Source organism: Ostrea edulis, chromosome 2 (assembly GCF_947568905.1).
Source record: "Ostrea edulis chromosome 2, xbOstEdul1.1, whole genome shotgun sequence".
NCBI classification, from domain to species: domain Eukaryota; kingdom Metazoa; phylum Mollusca; class Bivalvia; order Ostreida; family Ostreidae; genus Ostrea; species Ostrea edulis.
The window spans coordinates 43,222,198-43,244,834 of NC_079165.1; the positions used below are offsets into that span (position 1 = coordinate 43,222,198).

At 37.2% G+C, this 22,637-nt stretch overlaps 2 protein-coding genes across 2 annotated transcripts in view; one reads left to right on the forward strand and one right to left on the reverse strand.

The window, feature by feature from the left end:
- LOC125667033 (translation initiation factor eIF-2B subunit epsilon-like) overlaps positions 1-2,584 on the forward strand; it is a 29,564-nt gene extending 26,980 nt beyond the window's left edge. The window contains exons 12-16 of the mRNA XM_056154103.1: positions 29-119; positions 1,146-1,266; positions 1,749-1,829; positions 2,042-2,188; positions 2,381-2,584. Of these exons, the coding sequence (XP_056010078.1) occupies positions 29-119; positions 1,146-1,266; positions 1,749-1,829; positions 2,042-2,188; positions 2,381-2,452 (512 nt within the window). The 3' untranslated portion in view covers positions 2,453-2,584. The remainder of the gene's footprint in view (positions 1-28; positions 120-1,145; positions 1,267-1,748; positions 1,830-2,041; positions 2,189-2,380) is intronic.
- A 10,452-nt stretch (positions 2,585-13,036) lies between these two features.
- LOC125667039 (complement C1q-like protein 3) lies at positions 13,037-20,689 on the reverse strand. The gene is made up of 3 exons (XM_048900348.2): positions 20,635-20,689; positions 18,626-18,791; positions 13,037-13,503 (listed from the first exon to the last, which is right to left on the reverse strand). Exons 1-3 carry the CDS (start codon positions 20,635-20,637, stop codon positions 13,106-13,108), a joined length of 567 nt encoding a protein of 188 aa, XP_048756305.2. The 5' UTR covers positions 20,638-20,689; the 3' UTR covers positions 13,037-13,105.
- Between the last annotated feature and the right edge of the window lie 1,948 nt (positions 20,690-22,637).

Consider the following 22,637-nt stretch of genomic DNA (forward strand, 5'->3'; position numbering starts at 1 on the left):
ATGTAATGTAAACGTGTTTGTTTTTCAGTGTTCTACAGTGAGTTACTGGATACAATGGTGAAAGCTAAAGAAGATAACTACACAACAGAAAACCTCATTCTGGAGATCAACTCTCTCAAGTGAGTTCTGATAACACAGGGGCAGCAACATTTTGCCACCACAGCATTTCTGCAATATTATTTCTTCCATATCATGTCCCTGTTATTTAAGATCTGGAAAGTTGAAGGTCACATTATGATAATGCTTGGAAACTACAGACTATATGGTCAATTGTATTTTAGGGATGTTGAATTACAAATAACTGCTCAAACAGACCAAATTTTGAAGCAAAGTGAATTCTGTTGTGGTATTAAAAGATTGCATACGGAAGTACAATTTTCTAAAATATATCATTTATTTGAAAATGCCTAAGATATGACATAAATGTACCATTTTTCATAGATTTTTTAGTTTTGATCTGATAATGCACATTCTTGTAGAATTTTGATTCCTCTCTACAAGAGCACAATGGAATACATGATTTATGGTTTGAAACAGTTCATATATAATATTATAATTTAGTCATTAGGGAGAGCTTGTTCTGCATATGATCAGTTTTTAAATCGAGTCAGTTTTTAAATCGAGGCAGGCTACTAACAAACAAGTTAATGGTGCAGGGGTTTCAACAGTCTTGTTTAAATTCAGCATTTTGCAAATTCTATGGTCATTTTAACAAGCTAGTTTGCCAATACAACCTATCATTGGGTCAAATGCTGTCTGCATGTTTCATGCCGATTGTAAAGCAGTTCTTGGCACACTGATTTTGACAACAGATAACTCCGTTTACCTGATCAAGATATAGGGCTCATGGCAGGTGTGGATGGTCAACAGGGAATGCTTACTCCTACTAGGCATCTGATCCCACCTCTCGTATATCCAGGGGTCTGTGTTTACCCAACTCTCTATTTTGTATTACTTATAAGAGTTATGAGATTGATCGCTGTTCGTTATCTTCACCTTTCACTTACATATAAGACTCGCACGACTTCTTTTAGGGGTCAAATAAAACCCTTTTTATGTATAGCCCTTTTGTAGATAACCTGCATTGAAATTCGTCGCCATAGTGACAACAAAAATTTTTACCAGATTAGTGTTTTTATTTTCAGACACACATACAATATAGCCATCACAGATCTATATGGCCTTGTCATGAAAGGTTTAATCGAGATTCCTTTGAGAGACTCACAAGATCTGGAGTCTGGTGCACAGCTAGGCAGCATTAAGAAGGTAATTAATTCCAGATTTAACATGTAGTGTGAAGTGTCACATTTGAAATTTTCCTGGAAAACTTTTCTCAATTTACACATTCATAATCACTGCAAGTTATGAAGAATTATGAACTTATTTTTCATCCATACCATTAACATACATTTATTTTAATGTGAAGTGATGTAGATAAGAATAATACAAAATCTATGGGCATTATATTCTGTAAATTCTGCAAAACATTTGAAGGGAGGGGATAAAAGAGGACTTTTTTTCTGGGTTAAATTCTTGTATAGAATATCAGAATAAATAAAACAGGTAGTATTTGTTTTGCAAAATTACTGACAAGAACTTTGATTATCTTCCAAGTTACTGAACTCTGTAAGTTTTATGTGTTTTTATCAAACACACTATCAAGAGAAGGAAGACACATGGAGATTATCAGGCTTTTCTCTTTTTTTAATACATTTTTTCTATGTATTTGAATATTTTTTCTTTTACAGAACTTAGTGAAGTATAAACCATTAATTGACAACTACATCAAAAGTGAAGAATCTCAGTTAGATTGTCTCCATGCCTTAGAGGTACGAAAATTTTGTCTCTATCACTAAAATTAGGCAATAGCAAACATGTAGCGTATCATTTCACATCAAACGACAATGAACATTGTACATCTTTACCGAAAGTTCAGGATTTTGCCTGTGTTGTTACACTGTTATTTGTGAATTTTACTACAAGTTTTGTTTGTAGGAATTTCCCTGTGTTGCTACACTTTTACTACAAGTTTTGTTTGTAGGATTATGCCTTGAGTGACAGTAAGGTGAACACACTCCTAGTCAAGCTCCTTCACATTATGTATGACCTGGAGATTTTATCAGAAAACATCCTGATTAAGTGGCACAGGATGGATAAGGAGGAAGAATACAAAGCCATCAAAGTACAGGTGCGCCCTAAATTTTACCACATGCCCTAATCTTAGCACATTTGATACTAAGGGCTGGTTGTTTTATGTACACAATTCAAAGTGACCATTGCCTCCATATTGAATTTTTGGTTGAAATATGATAACAGATTATATTGAGTCACAGTTGACAACACTATGAAATTAGTATTAACCATCTATGTCTATCTGCAGGTGTCGCCTTTGATAAAATGGCTGGAGGAAGCTGAAGAGGAATCATCGGATGAAGAAGACGACAGTGACTGATTCTTCATCAAAAATACTCTCAGAATTACCCATTAAATGAAGAGTGCTAAATAAAAAGGGACGTCATGATGTTGTGGAATTCATTAAACATGTGGTTTTCCAGCTTTCATAGTATTGCAGGAAAAAATGTCACAATGTTTTATCGTTATTCATTATCACTATCAAGTTTTAAGCTGTGGAGGTGATGACCCCTAAACTAAATATATTCCTGCTGCATATATCTAGAGGCTTTGAAACCCCATCATTTTTTGATTTTCAGATATCTTTAAAATGGTGAGATTTCAACCCTTAAAGCAAATATATTCTTTTTGTACATGACAATGCACTGAGCACCAGGTTTTTGTTCGTCATTGGCAAGAGGAATGCTGAAGGAGAAAGACTACTTGAGTTCTCTGTTGCTAATAATTTAGTGATTGGCAATTCGGTGTTCGAGAAGAGTCACATACCAATCTGGAGGGAGCATGACACAGATAGACTACATACTATTTCGGCGCAGCTTTAGGAGACATGTCACAAATGAAGAATGTGCATCCCAACACAACCTGCTCCTGTGTGATCTTAAGGCGCAGAGTCCTCGCAAACGTAAACATGAGTTTTCCCCACGCATAAAACTGTGGAAGCTGAAGGATCCAATCATTCAAGCTGAATTTGCAGAGAGATTTCTTCATCAAATAAAGATACGCAAGCAGTCAGCGAAGAGGAACACTGGAAGAGACTTGAGGATGGGTTGAATGAGGCTGCGACTGAGGTGTGTGGAGTGTCATCCAAGCACAACTGGAAGAAACAGACTTGGTGGTGGAACGAGACAGTCGACCAAGCTGTTGGAGAGAAGAGGCGATGCTACAGAGCATGGAAAACAGGTGGTAGCAGAGAGACATACAACGGAGCCAAACACGCTGCTAAAGTTGCTGTACACCACGCTAAGTCAGAGGCCGATAAAGAGGTTTTTCTTAAAATAAACGCCAAGTCAAGTGGCATCTACAAGCTCACAAAATGATGCGCCGTGACAATCAAGATGTCTTGGGTGAGAAACCAATAAGGAACGACTCTGGTGAACTCTCATTGGATGATGAAGCAAAGAAACAGTCATGGAAGCAGCACTATGAGCGCCTACTGAACGTTGAATTCCCATGGAACCCTGATGAGCTGTCAGATGAACCTCCTGTGGAAGGACCTAGTAACCCTATTACCCGGGAGATGATCACAAAAGCAATCAGTAAAATGGGTGTTGGCAAAGCAGCAGGACCATCTGGTATAGTTGCTGAGATGCTGAAACCAACAGGTGAACTTGGGGCAAGTCTGGTGCAGGAACTGATTGAAGCCATCATCAGAGAGGTTTTCATACCTGCGGAATGGGATGAGAGCTTTATAGTCAGCCTGTACAAAAGTAAAGGGGATGCGCTAAACAGAGGTAACTACCGTGGACTCAAACTTATTGATCAGGTCATGAAAGTTGGGGAAAGAGTTGTTGAGCAGCTGATCAGACAACAAGTACAGATTGATGACATGCAATTTGGCTTTATGCCCGGTAGGAGCACCACAGACGCAATTTTCATCATACGCCAAGTCATGGAGAAACATCAGGCAGCAAACAAACCATTGTACATGGTATTTGTAGACTTGGAAAAAGCTTTCGACCGTGTCCCAAAAAAGGTTATCTGGTGGGCCCTGTGAAAGTTGGGAGTTGCGGAATGGTTCAAGTGTTGACGTCTATGTACACCAATGTTTGTAGTAGGGTACGAGTCGGTTACAGCTACAGCGATGAATTTGAAGTTAGAGTGGGCGTCCATCAAGTATCGGTCTTAAGTCCCCTTCTATTCATCATTGTCCTCGAGGCTCTATCACTAGAATTTCACACCAGCTGCCCGTGGGAGCTCCTATATGCTGACAACCTGGCAATAATTGATACCTCGCTTGAATCACTCGAGAAACGTCTGGACAGATGGAAGAGTAGCATGGAGAAGGGTCTCAGAGTGAACATGGGCAAGACCAAGGTCATAATCACTGGTCCCAACCTCGACTTATTGAGGAAAACAGGCAAACACCCTTGTTCTGTATGTCTGAGTGGAACAGGCAGCAACTCAATCCTCTGCGCACACTGTTCAGAATGGGTGCACAAAAAGTGCAGTGGCATAGAGGACCCTCTCAAAGCAGATCCTCACTATAAGTGTTTGCGCTGCGCTGGTGCGGCAAGACTAATAGATGGCAGACCAATGACGGAGGTTGGTATTGGCTTGAAGTAGTGACAGACTTTTGCTACCAGGGCGACATGCTGTCATCAGGTGGAGGCTGTGAACTCACAGCAGCTACACGTTGCAAGGCTGCCTGGAAACAGTTTAGAGAGCTGCTACCAATCCTAACCAACAAGCAGCTACTAAAGGGCGTGTCTACTCCTCATGTGTCAGAAGTGTGCTTTTGTATGGCTCCGAAACTTGGGCTGTTTCTGCTAACACTAAAAAGAAATTGCAGCGTAACGACAAAGCAATGATAAGATGAATCTGTTTGGTGAAGCCTGAGCAAAGCATTCCTTTTGAATCCCTCCTCGCTCAAGTCAACTTAAAAAGCCTCTCAGACATCATGCAGAAGAGCAGACTGCGTTGACTGGGGCGCGTTGAGCGCAGCACTGGCTGGATTGCTCAAGTCCGACAACTGAACGTACCAGCGGAGAGGACCACTGGCAGACCGAAACTGTCTTGGGAGGATGTTGTGAAGCGGGATAGGAAAACCCTGGGTATGGATTCCGTCAACCCTCATCACAGACAGGAATGGAGAGGAAGACTTAGATCGAGACTGGACAGTCAGGTCCCACCCTCAACAGAGGGTTAATTGATGGCCTGATCAACAAATAACCTGGATATGATGATGATGATTTCTCCACCCCATTTCACCTCAAGGTAAAAAACGAAAATTCAAAAAAAAATTATTGCACATTTATAGGACACCATCAATTATCCGGAAGATGATTTATCTACTGCATAGAATTAAGAAGAGATCTTTTGTGAAAAGGGCTGCAGGTTATTGAAGAATAAACATCATTTTTAGACCCCATTTTGCCCCCAGGGTAAAACTGAAAATTCCAAAGCCTTATTGCACACCAATCATCTTCTAAAAGATTAATTGGTTACTGATTAAAACAAAAGAGAAGTTTTGGGAAGAAGAAAGTGTGACAGACATACTACAATAACAATAAACCCGAAATTTCTTTAGAAAGTGCGCGTACCGGTATACATATCTTGGGTATGTAATATCTAATATAGTGTAGCGGACAGTATATAGGGAACTTCTACTGCCTCACTAGTGAGCTAGCTTTTCTAGTGATGTGGTAGTCTCTCTTGTGATTACACAAGTTAGGCAACAGCTAGTATGTTTTGGTTTGTACTACATTGACAAATGCCTACCAGTGGGCTGTTCATTGTCCTGTAAAGTATGAGAAGAATTTGCAGTATTTTACATTGGGTTACAGAGCAACAAAGTGGTTCTAGTACTTTGGATCATTATTTGGACTATTTCATTTTCGCAGGAAAGGATCAAGTATCTTGTTACATTGACTAATGCACACATTTCGAATAGTGTGGGCCGAGTGGTTAGAGCATCTCACTCAAAATCACACGGCCTCTCACCTCTGGTTGGTGCGGGTTCGAATCCCGCTCGCGCCGTTGAGAAAGTTTCCCAGTTTACTTTTGGAAGGTCGGTGATCTCTTCCCAGGTACATTGTATCTGGGTTCTCTCTTCCACCAATAAAAACTGGGCGCCACCAGATAGCTGAAAAATTGTTGAGTGTGGCGGAAAACAGCAAAACAATCAATGAATCAATCGAATCGTGTGTTGTGAACTTGGGGTCCCACTTATAAAGGAAAAAACCGTTTATCTTACACATTGTCTTGTTTTTCTGGGACTGAAAATTGACACAATCTTCACCTTTCACAAAGCAGATGAGGGTTTGAATAACCCAAACAAAATGTGGTGAGTTGTTAGCATTATTGCAGGAACATCTAATTTAAAAGCATTGAATTATCCTGCTGTGGCTGTTGCAGACCCTGTTGGAGATTGTTATGGGTTATGGTTGATACACATGTTGTTATACACGACTCCCAATTCATATCTCAAGTTCAACAACCACAAATAATGTTCCTTTCATTTTAACTTTAAGGGATTCTGCATGCGAAACCCTTGTTAGTATATGTACACACTGCTCAGGCAAGCACCTAGTCATGCACTGCACTTGGCAACAATCAAAGCCAAGTCCTAGTACTGCATTTCAGAACCCCTCGCGTTCCTTACGCCCCCAGTCCAGACCGCCTTCCTCTTGGTACAACAGAACAAACACTATACCCAACAAAACTATCTCTGCTTCTAAACCCAGACCCCAAACTATAGGGGGAATGCATAAAGACATTTTGAGCCTAGGAAAAACACCAGTTAAACTCCCTGTATTGCGCAAATATCTTGTAAATCAACAAAGCACTGGCTCATAAACTTATCCTAGATTTTACTGGGGTTTTCAATTTATGTAATTCTGGACCACACATGCACATAGAAAATTGCAACTTAGTTTCGGCTTATGAATACCCAAAAAGTTTAAGACAAAATTAACAAACCGGTAGGGTGGGGGACCTTATAATATCTAATGTTCGCATATCTTCTGTAGGAGTTGTTCCAAAAGGTGACAACACTGGTTGGCGACTAACAACGCACTTATCATACCCTGCAGAGAACTGTCAATTTTTATATAGACCACATTGAGTCAACAGTTCATCACGTCGTTTGATACAGTGATGAAAATGTTAGCCAAGATTGGGGAGAGTGCTTTCATTGAAAAAAAATGGATATAAAATCTGCATTTCGGTTATTCCATTTTTTCCTGGAGATTTTGATTTATTCAGTTTCAAGGTCAATGGTTTGTACTATGATGTTTAACGTCCCACTCAAAAAAAATTCACTCATGTGGAGACGTCACCATTGCCGGGGATTGGCTGCAAAATTTAGGCCTATGCTCGGCGTTTACGGCCTTTGAGCAGGGAGGGATCTTTATCGTGCTACAGGTGCTGTGACACGGGACCTGTTTTTCTGGACTGACTCATTTGGTGTTGAAGCAAGTACAGAATTTGCACTATAGGGATTCAACCCCAAATTATCTAATCATCTGGAAGATGGAAATCCAATTATTTTACGCATTCCCAAAATTTTATAAATCAAAGTTGTCATTTAAGGTCCTCAAGAGGTATGGTTGTTTGGGTCGTTTATTATCAAAAACGCTTTTATGAAGGTCATGTCTAAATCTGGTGGATGTGAGTTAGATTTACAAAGATTTCAATCTAGTGGAAAAGGTACATTGACTTAAAGAGTTCAAAGGTGCAATAGCAAAGTTGAGGCTACTTGAAAGGATTGATCCTACCCCTAATGTTATTGTGATGGTAACAATATTGGTAAAACTTCAGTAAGGAAACTAAGACTCCTTGCTATGCAGAGCAGTTCCCTCACACACGTATAATATGGTCATGTATTCTCCCCTGCATTCATTGGTGGTATTCATCAACTGGTAAATCTAATAAGACCAGAAGGAGGTTCAACTCCTTCTTAACAAATAAAGTAAGTCGGTCATCTACTACCCAAACTTTACAAATCATGACCAATTTTTCTCAGGGATGGGGTTCATCTACCTAAATTGGACAATTTTTCAATACAATTCAAGGTGGCTTGGAAGCAATCATAGACAACCAGACACAATTCTATCCACCACAATAAGCATTCACCATCGGAAGGTGTGAAAGAGCACGGCTGTTTCTCATCACTTAGGACTCGATCAGTCAGTGGCGGAACTCACCATGCATAAATGCTATGATAAAACGTTCTTTCTTAGTAGGTATGGCAAGTGCAATCCCTGAGCACTACAAGGAGCAGCTTTGGCACCCTGTTATCTCTTTTCCCACCTGAACCTCGTAACTGTAATTGCGTACAAAGGTTATAAAATTCTTGCAAAATCTTTAATTAAGCTGTTATGGTGTTTGGGAATCCGCTTGACCGATCAACTTCTTTTGTTTGGGGTTGTTGTTTGTTTTGTTTTTTGGGGTTTTTTTTTTGGTTGGTACATTGCCATTTCTTCATAGTATTCTGGAAATTTTTATACCATCTCGCCCTACTGTCCCACCAAGGTACTCTATTTCAGTGCTAATTAGATAACATTTTTTCACCTTTAATATGATACCATATTTTTTTAACCTCTGGAACACTCCTGTTAATTTTTCCACATGGCTATGGAAATCGGTAGTGTACTAGTACATGATCGAGAAAGGCTAGCAATCTGTTCCAATGCATTCGTGGGAATGTACATGTACTTGGTGCGTTGGTTAGTCCAGATGGCATGCGTTTTATAATTGAAACAATCCATGTAACAAGTGTGACTGCATGCGCAGTTTTGCATTTGTCATCTTTTATCTTTGTCTGCCAATAAGCCTATGTGGTATCCAGTGTTGTTGGTTGTTTGTATATTATTTAACGGCCTGCTCGAGAATTTTTTTACTCATATGGAGATATCACCACTGCCGGGGAAGGGCTGCAAAATTTAAGCCTATGCTCGGCGCTTACGGCCTTTGAGCAGACTAAATGCGGCGGTCCTTCGGATGTGACCGCAAAAACCGAGGCCCCGTGTTAAAGCAGGTGTGGCACGATAAAGATCCCACTCTGTTAAGAGACCGTAAGCACCATGCATATGCCTACGTTTTGCAGCCCGACCTTTGCCTATTTACGACTGCGGTCAAAGATAATTTGATAGTTGAATTATTAACTTTGTATGTTGTCAATGGTTCGTTGGAACCAAAGATTATATTCACAACATACTAATCAGCTTCTCGATCAATAAAACCATGATAAATCCTTTTGATAGCTTGCCTATTCATTTATTCTTCAGAAAGATAGTCAAATGAACGAACAGACAACTGCAGAACTCTGTCGGTTTGTCAATTGTCGTCTCATCCGGTGTCCTTTTCGAGGTTGCCAGCTGCACATGGTTGTTGAACACATCCAAAAATCTTTTTCAGGTTTTTTTTTTGGGGGGGGGGGTGAAAAAAAATATCCACGAAACCAGTCTGTTGATTATGTGCAACCTCTGTGGCGTAAAATTCATTTGCTTTACCTTCAAGTACCAGCATAGATAGTCTTTGGTATCATTCGGTGCCCACTACCTTTCTTGGTAGTAGTGCATGGAGTATATGTTTGAACCCTAACCAGTTCCCTACCATCAAATTTCAAACCTTTTCTGGTGAAACACGATACAGCAATCATTAAAAATACCACATTGTAATGCATGATTTTGAAAAATTTCATTTTTTTAAAATTACAATTCAACATATTTGTTTCAAGCCTCGGTTTTTGCGATCTTATCTAACGGACCGCCCCATTTAGTCGCTTCTTATGACAAGCATGGGTTACTGAAGACCTATTCTAGCACGGGTCGTCACGGAATACCATATAGCGGTTTTTTCCGCTGGGTGATAAATTTGGCTTATTTTAGTGTTTAGAAAGCTTTCCGCCAAAACTTCACTCGCCAGATGTGCACCCAATGGCGATTTCTGTATTTGCAAGTAAGAAAACTCTTCCTTGTTTGCCAAAATTTATTACGCTAAAATTATTAGTATACTTTAGGGCCAGCAAATCGCCAAATTTTAGACCGCAGAAAAAAATCTGCTATAGGGTAACTTAAATGGGAATTGTGTGTCAGATTTTACGAAAATGCAAAAAGTGTACCCCTATATAGTCATCTCTAGAGTGTTATGCTGTTGCACTTACACATTTGAACATTTTTGTAATATAGTAATAAAGAAGCATTCTATATTTTCATGCGCAGTTTGATGATGTAGAGATCAAAATGTAGAGATTTCTTAACAAATTATTTTGATGCTTGAATTTTTATGATCAGGTAAAGAGTTTTGAAACTCTGAAGAAGATATAACATGAGTGAGATGTTATATTTTTTCACTGTTTTTCCCTAACATTTGTCATAAGTAATAAAAGTAATGTCTACCTTCTTAATTTTGACATATTCTAGTCTAAAATCATTGTCTTAATGTTCTGTTACTCACTGGAAAAGAATCGAATCCTGCAACCCCTTAATTTCATAGTTTTATATTGAAAATCAAGATTTTACAAAAATATGTAGTCCGTAACCAGTTGAAATTTGAAAGCATCAATTGAATAAAGTCATTATTTGTTTTTTAAAGAGAAATGACATCCAGATACTGAAATAAGAATGTTTTATTCCTTATTATCAACGACATTCTTTTGGTATCCTCCTGATACCGTAGTGTCAGTAACTTGTATTCAGTTCAGTTTTCAACAGTCTTTATAAAACCATAGATATTTGTATTTTTACGAAGGTAAAAATTATATAACACAAGTTAATGAAAAGGTGAAGATAACGAACAGTGATCAATCTCATAACTCCTATAAGAAATACAAAATAAAGAGTTGGGCAAACACAGATTTCTGGAGATCAGGAGCCTTTGAGAAGTAAGCATCCCCTGTCGACCGGTCACATCCACCGTGAGCCCTATATCTTGATCAGTAATCTGTTGTCAGAATCTGTCGAAGGATTGTGAGCGTGTCCTACGTTAGTGACAACATTGTCATACACCCAGATTGAACCGCCTTTGTAAATTCTGTCAGATCGAAGCTAAGCATGGAACACAACCGGTGTTTTCTGTTCTACAAAGTAAAATATACGAGGAAGAATGTTAACGATAACTCCACCATCATTTGATGTGGATTTTTTCCTATTTCATTAATGAGTTGATGACATTTGCACAATAATATCGATATTGTGTAGATAATTCTTCTTATTCTCATACCAATGATTTCTCACTTTATTTGGTATACGTCTTTGTATCGTAGTCATTTTATTGATAGTGTTAGATTTCCTCTGTAGGAAGCAATACAAAACGTCTTTAAATATGACGTCATAGTCAAAACTTCGCCAACACAAACACAAACATGTTCCTAATATGTTCCATGATAATTTAATGAATGATCTGCATTTCAATCATCTTACTAGCATAGAAACCCCTGTGCTTAGCTTTACATGTAACGTATGTTGATAATCGGATAAAGTTGATCCCATCAGCACACATAAAGTAATATCTACGAGTAAATAGTGTACCGTTGCAAAGCAAAATGCAATCAAATAGTCAGAATGAAAACAGCAGGAACTGTTATCCATCACAATTTTTTAAACAGATTTCTCCAACGCCTTCAGTTAGTCTTTTATCAATTTCTTCGTAATTGACAGCTGTACAGATGCAAAGCAACAACCACAGAAGTTTCTCTCTGTTTATACACCTCTGAAATACAAAAGGTTTTGTCGAAACCTTGATTTGTTATATATAATTAATAAAAAAGGATTGTCCACGTGGAGGGGACATTTCAATGTGTTGATACTGGAAACATTACACATTGAACAATTCCAATAAGTTTTTCCTTCACACTACCAAACACGTATTTTTGCTTTATAGACAAAATACACCCCGGACAGAAACAACGCGTAGGAATCAAAAGTAGCCGTTGAATGAGTCGATATTAGTAGTAGTATTAGTACTACTACTCCTCCTCTTGTACTACTACTACTATTACTGCTACATTATGTACTACTAATACTACTGTACTTTGGTTTGGGCTTTGAATCATCTCTTCGTCTTGTTGGATAATAAAGCTGTAGAGTTGATTTATTAGACATTTGTATTATTATTTAGGTTATTTATTTAAGGAATGACTTTAATTCTGGGGCAAGTTATACGAGTATAACCTGGTTTGGGCCAGTTTACGCTTTATAATCCACGAAGCTTGCTTTTGTTCATTTTGCAATTCATTTAGATATATCGAATACGTTTTATCTATTAACAATGATTATTTTCATTCATATTTTGATTCGATATATCCCAAGGAACTCAAAATAAAAGACATCACAGAGTCTTCCACATCTGCTTCAAACTTAGATATTTTATTAGACATAGATGTTAACGTCAAACTAACAACTCAGATATATGACAAACGGAATTACTTTAGCTTCTCCATCGTCAACTTCCCATATTTGTGTAACATTATTTCATTATCTTTCGCATGTGGTGTTTATGTCTCTCAATTTATTCGATACGCAAGAGCTTGTTCTGCGTATGATCAGTTTTAAATCGAGACAGTCTACTGACAAATAAGATGATGTTACGCGGGTTTCAACAATCTTGTTTAAAGTCAGCACTTCGTTATAACGATCTAATTTACAAATACAACTTGTCATAGGGTTAAATTCTGTTTGACGTGTTTCATACCGATTGTTAGGCCGTTCTTTACACAATGATTTTGATTACGGATTACTCCGTTTACCTGATCAAAATATTGGGCTCACAGTGTGACCGGTCGACAGGGGATTCTTACTCCCCCAAGACACCTGATTCCACCTCTGGTATATCCAGGGGTCCGTGTTTCCCCAACTCTTTATTTTGTTTTCTTTATAGGAGTTATGAGATTGAATAATGTTGATAAACTGAATATACTTTTGTTTGTGGACCAGTATGAAAATGCATGATATTAAAATTTGAATTAACTTAAATAAGCCTTTATTAAAGGATTTGAAGATTTAATCATTCAAGGAACTGATTTTCATGCATATCAGCTAAGTTGTGCACCACTAAAGGTTGTCCATTTTCCACTCATGGTTGATGTATTCCCTTGAACATCCATGATATATACTAAATCTCCCTTCTCCAGTGCCAGGACGATGCTGCTACCAGCCGTAATCCACTTCTTTCCACCACCATCGTTATTTGCCTGTCTCCCTTTTATTTTCCCATTTACGTATAATCCTGCATGTGATGTTCTACCAGGGTTACTGAGAGTGTACCAGTTGAACAGATAGACGCCTTTCCTTGGCGTGGTGAACTTCCCCGTTGTCGGATTGTACGCATTTCCTACGTTGGTAACAACATCGTCAAAGACCCAGACTGAACCTCCTTTGTAAGTTCTGTCAGAGTGAAATTCAGCGTGGAATGCTATAGGCATCTTCAGCTCTATAATGTAAACCATACGAAGGAAATTGCAAAAGGTAATTTTTCTTTTCGAAAATGAATATTGATTGATTTTATCTTGTTTAACGTCCCTCTCAAGAATTTTTCACTCATATGGAGACGTCACCAAAACTGGTGAAACCGGCTCCAAATGTAGGCCTATGCTCGACGCATACGGCCATTGAGCAGTGAAGGTTCTTTAGCGTGCCACACCTACTTTAACACAGGACATCCGTTTTTAGGGTCATTTCCGAGGACCCGTGACATTCACACCTGATGCCGAGGGTTTGGCGATGAAACTGTCACTACCTGTTTTAACGACTTAATATGTCTGTCGAGGCAGGGATTCGAACCCTATGGCAAGCCCTTTTACTATTTATTCGTAAAATAAGATATCTCTAAGAGATATATCTTTATTAGTTAAAGAGATATCTCTGTAAGTTAGAGAGATATCTTTTTACGCTAGGGAGATATCTCTTTGACCAAAAGAAATATCTCTTTAAACAAAAGATATCTCTTTACGCTTTGGAGATATCTCTTTCTCTTTGAGAGATATCTCCCAAAGCTAGAGATATCTCTCAGAGAGAAAGAGATATCTCTCTAGCGTAAAGAGATATCTCTCTATCGATGTTAAGAGATATATCTTTAAGTTAGAGAGATATATCTTTAAATTTTCAAAAAGAGATATCTCTTTAGATTTTTATCCCGGTGTTCATAATGACTTCTCCCTGTTGCATTGTCATTGAAATGATGTAACCCTATTTTTTAACCAAGCAAAATACTTCTAGTGTACAAATGGCGGGAAAGGTTCAAGAGGTGGTTGGGGTAACATTGTCAAGTTGCCGAGAGGCGAAATCTAGTCTAGCTCGCATATTTCATCAATTTATTGTCTTTGGTTTTTGTTACCTACACATGTATACATTTCACATGCGGTAAAAGGCAAAATCTTCCCACGGGATTGCAGCCATCAGGGTGTTGCTAAAACGCGGAACGGAAAACGAAACGGAACGGAATTTAAGAATTAGAATGATTAATATAGATAAGATAACGGTAAAAATCAGGGGGGGGGGGTCATTTTGATTAAAATCAACAAGTTGAGAATTATTACAAGCGATAAAAACAACTATATCTCAAAATTTTGCATCATAAATTTATTAATCGAATTTAGTTAAACGTTAGTATAAGAATTTACAAGAATTTCGAAATTTCGGTAATGACAGAGGTGTTAGCGAACAGTGACACCTATGGGTAGAGAATGAAAAGAACACACGTGGTTTTTACACACACACCCACCCCCACCCACCCCCCACCCCCCGGTGGCAAAACGTCATTAACGCACATGTACACGTATTTACACATAATACCGTGTAAGTGTGTACTTACAACAAGGAGTGTGATGTGTATAAAACAATAATAATTCATGATCTTATTTAGTCAACAAGTTAAACATCTTTTGTTTGATTTATCATTTTTTAACTAACAGGAGACTTAGTAACCGCAGCACTCCAATCCTAAATAGGGAGGACTTCTGGCAGTTAATTTTTAAACTAAATACTTGTATAGCTTAACATTTGGATTAATAATGAGATGACTTTTAATTCCATTCAAGCATAAATTCTGTGTTAGCTCTTTAGCTATTTCATATATTATGAAATAAATCTGTTAATTCCTCTTACTATTGGTCGTAAACTTCACCCTAGGTAACATTGATTCTGTTTCAATCTTTCTTTCCTGCTGTATCTCTTCAGTTTCAACACTAATCCGAAGGATATCGGTAAATGTACGAACTTTCACATAGATTCATCCCAAATGAGGCAAAACTTTTTTCTTCATCGGACTCGTTCGCTTTAAAATTTGATGTGATACATAACTGTATATTGTACCAGGTGTAGAACTAAATTCAAATTCAAATTCAGTTATCTTAAACATATGTTGTTCGATTAAAAGCACCTTCGATTTAAAAAGGCTATGTTTGGGGGAAAATTTTCAAAAAATTATTTTATCTTCTACAATGTTGTTTTCGGGGGGAAGGGGTGTACCTTTTATTCATTGGATGGGCTCATAAAATCTTTTCTTACCATACCAGCCAGAATAAAGTAATAGAATTTGAAAGGGGTTAAATTATAATTCAAGTCTTTTTCAGTATGTTACCATATTTATTTTTTCTTCATTTGTGAAACAACATACTGTCAAAATCGGAGGGGGGGTGACAAAGCCGGGGGAAAAGATGGTGCCAACAGGCGCTTGCTTAATTCTTATTAAAACTTACTATGCAAAATATTAAGCAAGCGCCTGTTGGTATATTCATCCACAAAACACACCGTGTCAAAATACATAATAATGCATTAGTATGAGGTATCAATATGAAATGGTGGATTCTGAGGATGACTTCCTGTTCTCTCTGTAATTTCTGCATTCCTTGTTCAAAATAAGCCTTTTGATTTTGCAAAATGTTGACCTCCTCATAACATTATTGCATAATATGTTTTCCGTTCCCCCCCGTCTTCCGTTCCATTTTCCGTTCCGCGTTTTAGCAACACCCAAGCTATCATTGTAAGATTTCCTTTGGCGGCCTTCCGTTTTAGGGAGAATTACTTAAGTATTCAAACTAATAAAAATATTGGAAAGAGATATCTCTTTCTCTTTGAGAGATATCTCTTTTTCAACGATTAAAGAGATATCTCTTACACTTTGAGAGATATCTCTCTAGGAATCCTTAGAGAGATATCTCTTTAAGTGAAGGAGATATCTCTCAAAGAAAAAGCGATATCTCTCAGAGTAAAAGAGATATCTCTTTAAGTGAAAGAGATATCTCTTAAAGTATAAAAGTTATCTCTCAAAGTGAAAGAGATATCTCTTTAAGTGTAAGATATATCTCTAAAAGTAAAAGAGATGTCTCTCTAAGTGAAAGAGATATCTCTCTAAGTGAAATAGATATCTCTTATTTAGAGAGATATCTCTTAAGATTAAGAGATATCACTCATTTAAAGAGATATCTTTTTAAAATAAGAGATATCTCTTTAATTTAAAGAGATATCTTATTTTTCGAATAGATAGTAAAAGGGCTTGCCATAGAACCCCGACCTTCCGCGTGTAGGACGAACGCTCTACCTCTAGACCGAAAATAAATAAGATGTGCGAATACGTCAATGGGCACACATCATATGACGACAGGAAACAACAACAAATGTATTTATTTACTTGGGAGTGAATTTACAATTTCAACCACAAAAATCAAGAGATAATCCTTCAGATGTTTTCAAAAACATAATTAAAGTACATGATCAATAAACTGCTTTATTATATAGCTAATAAATAGTCTATTATAAAATCTGCCTAAAATCTAGAGAATGTTAGCGTTCAATATCCCGAGAATTTATTGAACGCTAACTTTACATTGCGTAAATTGTGTGCGCCTGAAACATTCCGAGTATGAGCGTTCAATATTGACCTTACCATAACGACGTAAACAAGCCAAATGACGGGTTTAATATTGAACAGTTAAGAAATGCATGCAAGGTGAAGATAACGAACAGTGATCAATTTCATAACTCCTATAAGCAATTCAAATAGATAGTTGGGCAAACACGGACCCCTGGACACACCAGAGGTGGGATCAGGTGCCTAGGAGGAGTAAGCATCCCCTGTTGACCAGTCACCCACTGTGAGCCCCACATCCTGATCAGGCAAACGGAGTTATCCGCAGTCAAAATCAATGCGCCAAGAACGGCTTAACAGTCGGTATGATATTGCACACTTTCACCTTGGATGCCAATATTGGCGAATTCTCGTCTATTTTGGAGTATTTTGAGTGAAAAGGGATATAATTTAACAACTAAATACTTTAGCTATATGATAAAAGGGTAATGGAGCTTATATAGGTGAATATTGGCGCTCGCAAGCTCGTGCATTTTGACAGCCAACTCGTGCCAATATTCACCACCAATATAAGTTCAATAACCCTATATTATCATTAATGTGTGTATAACTTAAGTACAGAATGTTAATGTCTGAAATTGATATACATCCATTACTTAACCACATAGATACATATGTAATAGATAGTGTGATTACATCTTATGAGAATTGAACTTGAGATCTCTGGCACAACTGTCCAGTGCATTATCAATCCAAGTAATTGTTTAACCCCCTTACCACCAGTAGTTGGTATCTTACACTGTTGCTATGTTACAATGTTTCCATGTGTGAAGAATACAATTTTTTTTAAATATATGAATTAATTCCACAATGGAAAGAATGTGTATCATTTATCAAGAGCTAATCAATTTCTTTTCAAATATTGCAAACTAGAGCTGAAAATGGTCCGCTATATACTTACACTGCATGAAAATAAGGTTGAAAATCAACTATTGGTATGTAGTAGGTGTTGCCTAGGCAGCTATCCCACTATCTAACCAGCTTTCCGTGTGGCATAATAACTACATGTATATAGCAAAGCTGCTATATAGCCAGTTTTCCTAGCAATAAATGACTAATGGGAAATGTTACTATGTAACAACGGTCGCGGTAACTTAGTGGGTAAGGTGTTCACTTCGTAACCGGGAAATCCAAGATTCGATTCCAGATCCGGGAGCGGCGTCCGATCTAAGACGTTTAGCATCGCTAGTGTCTGCTACAGTGTCACTTGCCCTGTATTATGTGTAGAAGCAAGAATCGGGTCTTATGGATATAACCTAAATTCGGAAGTCCTGTATCACGACAGGCGTTGACAAATAAAGAACTCCTACAGCTTTGAGCACCATGCACAGGCCAAAACTTGTGGTAATTGATCATATAATGCTTGCGACGTTTCTATTTGAGTGAACAATTCTCGAATGGGGCGTGAAAAAAACCCGACTCTTAGATTTAGTATACATTTAATGATATTTTGTATTTGTATGTATACATTGTATTAATTCATTGTAGGAAGAACTTTTGTAAGGTCAGCAAGCTATCTACCCCTATTCATTTACTGCATCATTTAGATTATTTTAAAATCAAAAAGAGATTTGGTTTAATCTGTCCAGAAGATCAGATAATGTCGATACTAACATCGGACATAAATTGTTATAAGCAGTAGACTGTTGCAAGTTACGATACAATAGAAGTCTTATGTAAAGCATACTTTGGTTGCAGCAGGAACCATCGTCTACCACTATGTTAACAGATCTTTCCAAAGTTTTCAGTTGGTCTTTAATCAATTTCTTTGCAATTCCTGTGGTACAAACGCCATCAACAGCTGCATAGATGTAAAATAACAACCACAAAAGTTCCTTGCCGTGTATATACATCTGAAACAGACAATTCATAGATGTAAAACAACAAACACAGAAGTCCCTAGTTGTATGTACACATCTGAAACAAAACACATATGTACATGATTGTATTAGATAAAGATTGATTTTTGGTCCTCAATTTTGTCTGCTTTAAAACATTTGATAATGTAATTTAAAGCATTCAAAGTTTTCCATTTTATGTAGCCAACACTTTCATTCATTGATTACATATCGAAAAGTATTTCAGTTATTGTGAACCTTGAATTTGGTATCTATGACTGGAATGTTAAAGGTATTTTCTGCTCAGCTGCATTACAGATCTAAATGGGGAAAATTTGCCACGTCTCAATTCAAAACTTCTTCATTCTCATATATGTTTAATTAAACCCATGTGTTTCTGTCAAATCTCTTAAGTAATCTTGTGTATTCATATATTTGATAAATTGTGCAAGCAGTAAAACTTTAAAAACAACAGTTGAGATAACAAACGGTGTGTTACACCCCAAATCGTCGCCAGTCCCAAATCGTCGCCGGCGACGATTTGGGATGGGCGACGATTTGAAGTTTCTGATGTAACACCCCAAAAAGTCGCCTGTCCCAAATCGCCGGTGACGATTTGGGCATAATCTCACACCCCAAATTGTCGTCCCCCTTGCTGCAACTATTTGGGAACATCATTTACATACAAACTGGCCCTGTTTGTTAACACCTCTTCTCTCCTCTTTCTTCTTCTGTGGTCCAGCGATGACCGCAAAAGGTTTCCTGGACCTTACAAGCATTTTAATCTTTTACTACGTCTTCTACTTGTTCTGGGGTTTTTTTAGAAAAGATTTATTATGATTACAGTATTTGTTATTTTGGTTGGTAGTGGTTTTGTTTCTAATGAAATAATTGTATTTGTTGTTGGTGGTGGTGGTGGTGTTGTCATTGTTGTCTATATGATTTTTTTCGTCCAGTCTTCCAGAGAGAGAGAGAGAGAGAGAGAGGAATGTGTCCGTAAAATAAATCGTTTTGCCTTTTGTTGTAATGTCATTCTGCTGAACATGGGGTTGTTAGGTTTTGTGCACCGCAGACCTCGGGTTATGTTAGATTACGCCTGTTAGCCGCCGTTTGGACGAATCAATCTCATTAATCCCATAAAGAATACAAAATTAATAGAAGGGCAAACACAGACTCCTGTGCACCAGAAGTGGGATCAGATGTCTAAAAGGGGTAAGCATCCCATATATTGACAGGTCATTACAACCTTGATTAGGCAAACGGAAAAATCCGTAGTCCAAATCAGTATGTAAAGAATGGCCTAACTATTGGTATGAAACATGTCATGTCATCTTGATTTCATTCATTGACAATTTTGACCAACGAAAAAAAATTCCATCCCATTTAACATGTCAATCCGATTTTTTTCTGAAATATCACACTACGCCTCAAACTTTTAAGGTCTTTTTATACATGTGTGAAAACTTTCAAAGAAAACTGTAGAGCATCAGTGTAAAATGTAAAACATTGATGGTTTCGTGTTTAAATGTTTAATAATCATTTCTTAGTGAAAGCGGTGTAATTCTAGCAGCACTTTTGATAAACTTTAGGTGTTTACCGTTATCATCGCCGGTTAGATTTATCTGGGGATAGTGCGATACTTAAAGTAAATTTGTGATTTATTTATAACAGCCACGTAATGACATCATATCGAAACGTATATTTGTGATGTTGTTGTGATACAAAATATTCTCATGTAATTACCCTAAATAGTTTTAAAAGGTTAGTATCTTCTTCCCTTTGGGTAAGACTGATGTTAAAGACTGTGCAATTTAATTGCATAAATGAACCCTATAAGAGAATGGTTAAATGATCTTACCATTACAATGATCTTTTTCTTCTCGACTCGGTGTTGTCTTTTAATACTCCTATGCACAATGATTAAAACACCATATAAGCTTCTATACCTATATGTATGTGTTTATATACAAACATCTGTGTTATTTGATCTCGTTAAATATTAAAATGGCTTGTCATGCAAAGTACTCATTATTTCATATTGAATGATAAGTGAACAATCTGGTTTAATATCAATAGTATATAAAGCTGGTGTTATATAGAGTGAGACTTCTCTAATAAGGAGACTTACCCTCTGAACGTCTGGATTTAAAGAGAGAATTTGCCTTGCGAGTCTGACTCAATATGAGATTTTCCCCCAAGAGGAAGCCCTATTTGTGGACCAATTCATCCCCTCTCTCAAAATTGATCTCTGGAGTGAAACCCTAGAAAGATGAGCTTAGTGTCCAGAGTGAGAGTTTACTTAGCTAGAAATATCTACTCCAGAATCAATATCAATCCTAAAGCCTAATCTGAGACTTCATCTGACCTTTTAATGGGCTTCAACCTCACACCCAGAAAACATTGTCTTGGGAGTAAACCTTTTTTTTTTTTTACATCATTCCATTGGAGATCTCACAAAGCAGGTTTGTATTTATCAGCTTGTATAAGCAGTAAGCTCTGGCTCTGGCAAGTTTTGAATAACAAGAATAATCTGAATAGCTGTTTATTAGTTCACTTATATATAGTATAAATTCAAGTTTCACTCTAATACACCTATGCGAAGCTGTGAATTATACCGTTATAATCAATTCAATTCGTCAGAATTCTCTTATGATGACAATTTGTTTTCATCGTACAATCAAACTATTTTTAAAAATGGACGAAATATGTACATTCTAGCAAACACCTCCTTGGATGTGATTCATTTTCATTTTGGGATTCAATTGATTCACCGTACATCTACTGTATTATATAATGGAACTTCTTGGAAAGTCTGCAACCAATACTGTAACGTTTAAGTACACAGGTAAATTCTTATTTTGTTTATGAACTTCTTACATACATATGCAATGCATCATGTTCGCCATAATTTATTTACAGTAAAAATATGTTTCCAAAACCTTTAGATGTACTTTTCTCAAAAAGTCGAAATGTGCACATTCTAGCAAATACCCTACGGACGTGATTTATTTTCATTTTTGGAACTCTTAGACTTGAGATTTCAGATTTTCACATCAAAGTTATAGTGTTATTAATGTAGATTTAATTTTGTTCAAAGCATGAAAATCCCTCTCGTTGAAGGTAATATATTCCACGTATGTCTTATATTTGGATGTTTTAATTAACAGAGATGTAAACGGCAAACTAACAATTCTACTTCATGACAAACAGGATGACGTCAGTTTCTCCATCGTCAACTTCATATATGTATGTGGCAATATTGCATTATTACCTGCATATTTGTCGATGTTTATGTCTCTCAAATAATTCTATACTATATGCGACAGCATGTTCTGCGTATGATAAATTTCTAAACCTATATAGGGTACTGACAAAAAAATTGACAGGGGTTTCATTTAAGTCAGCCTTTGGTATTTTCTATGGTCGCTAGAATGATGTAATTTGCATTTAAGCTATCACCGAGTCGAATGCTTTCTGACATGTTTCATACTACTATTTTGAAATCCCGGGCTCCGATTTTGAAGATGCTTTCTTCTTTTATGTATGGCTACGTCCCACATCGACGATTTGGACATTTATGGACCGAATGCGTGTTGTTTCGTTGGAAGTAGGATATTTACATACCGGTAATACACTGTGGATAGTTTTTGGGGTGTCTTTTACTGTTGATAAATTGGAATTTGTTAAGAATTTTATATATTGTAACGTCAGTTTTAAAAAACCCATTCAGATGTCTAACGAACGACGTAATGTTTCTAAAGGGGGGGGGGGTATGAATAGTTACAAGGGGGATAATTTTTTGTTCTAAAGTTTCTTTAGTCATCGTTTATCTAGGTATCTTTTCCAGTTGCTTTTAATGTT